This window comes from Rhagoletis pomonella, unplaced genomic scaffold, assembly GCF_013731165.1.
Source record: "Rhagoletis pomonella isolate Grant_MI unplaced genomic scaffold, Rhpom_1.0 Rhpom_scaffold_00003, whole genome shotgun sequence".
Lineage (NCBI taxonomy): Eukaryota > Metazoa > Arthropoda > Insecta > Diptera > Tephritidae > Rhagoletis > Rhagoletis pomonella.
The window spans coordinates 51,076,430-51,077,459 of NW_023458557.1; the positions used below are offsets into that span (position 1 = coordinate 51,076,430).

Sequence of the window (1,030 nt, forward strand, 5' to 3'; positions counted from 1 at the left end):
ACTGAGACCCTCTCGCCTTCGGCGAAAACCTTTTTGGTAATCTTTTTTGTCCGTATTACCGAGCGTAGTTTGCGGTAGTAGAAAATCTAAGCGAGTTTAAATTTGTCGACCAAACATAACCATGGCTGGACTTTTTTCTGTAGTCGGGTGGATTGCTCTTCGGTAGCTGAGCAAAATGTTTTGCAACTCTTTATGCATTGAGACTGGTTTAGTCATAGCTGCTGTCAGCTTCTGTTTATCTGTCTGTATTAACCTTTCGGCCTGCCCATTCGTTGCCGGATGATAGGGAGCACCTTGCTTGTGCACTATGCCATTCGTTCTCAAGAACGCTTGAAACTCTTTAGAGTTAAACTGGGTGCCATTATCACTTACTAATATATTCGGTATACCAAAAGTTGCAAAAATGTCTCGGCATTCGGAGATAGTTGTATCGGTCGTCATATTGTTTACAATTTTTACAATAGGCCACTTGCTATAGGCATCTACCAAGACGAATAAATACTTGCCATACATTGGACCTGCGTAATCCACATGCAGGCGCTCGAAGACTTTACCCGGTCGTGCCCAACAATGTACAGGAACCGCGACTGGATCGGATCGGATGCTTTGGCAGGATACGCAATTATAAACCAATTTCTCCATATCGCGGTCTAGGTTAGGCCACCAGCAATAAGAACGCCCTAGTGTTTTCATTTTGATCATTCCAAAATGACCGCTGTGTAATTCGCTAAGTACGTTTTGTCGTAGTGCTGTGGATATATACACACGGAAACCTCGTAAAAGGCAACCTTTCCGCAAAGTGAACTCTATTGTGGAATTCCAAATCGTTGCTTCGCCTCACAATCGCGGCCGTATTTTAGGCAATCTACCAGGATTTTAACCTCTGGTTCTTTAGCTGTTGCTGCACCCAAGTCTTCTGCAGTAACTGGTAAGTTATCTATTAACTGCGCTGTTATCACATCTACTTCTTCTACAAAACAATCGCGCTTTTGCGTTGCAAGTCGTGACATGGCATCAGCATTTGCATTTG

General features: G+C 43.5%; 1 protein-coding gene across 1 annotated transcript; it reads right to left on the reverse strand.

Moving 5' to 3' along the window:
- Positions 1-96: 96 nt before the first annotated feature.
- Positions 97-642, reverse strand: LOC118736290 (uncharacterized protein K02A2.6-like). Its single transcript, XM_036466386.1, has one exon. It carries the CDS (start codon positions 640-642, stop codon positions 97-99), a length of 546 nt encoding a protein of 181 aa, XP_036322279.1.
- Positions 643-1,030: the final 388 nt, after the last annotated feature.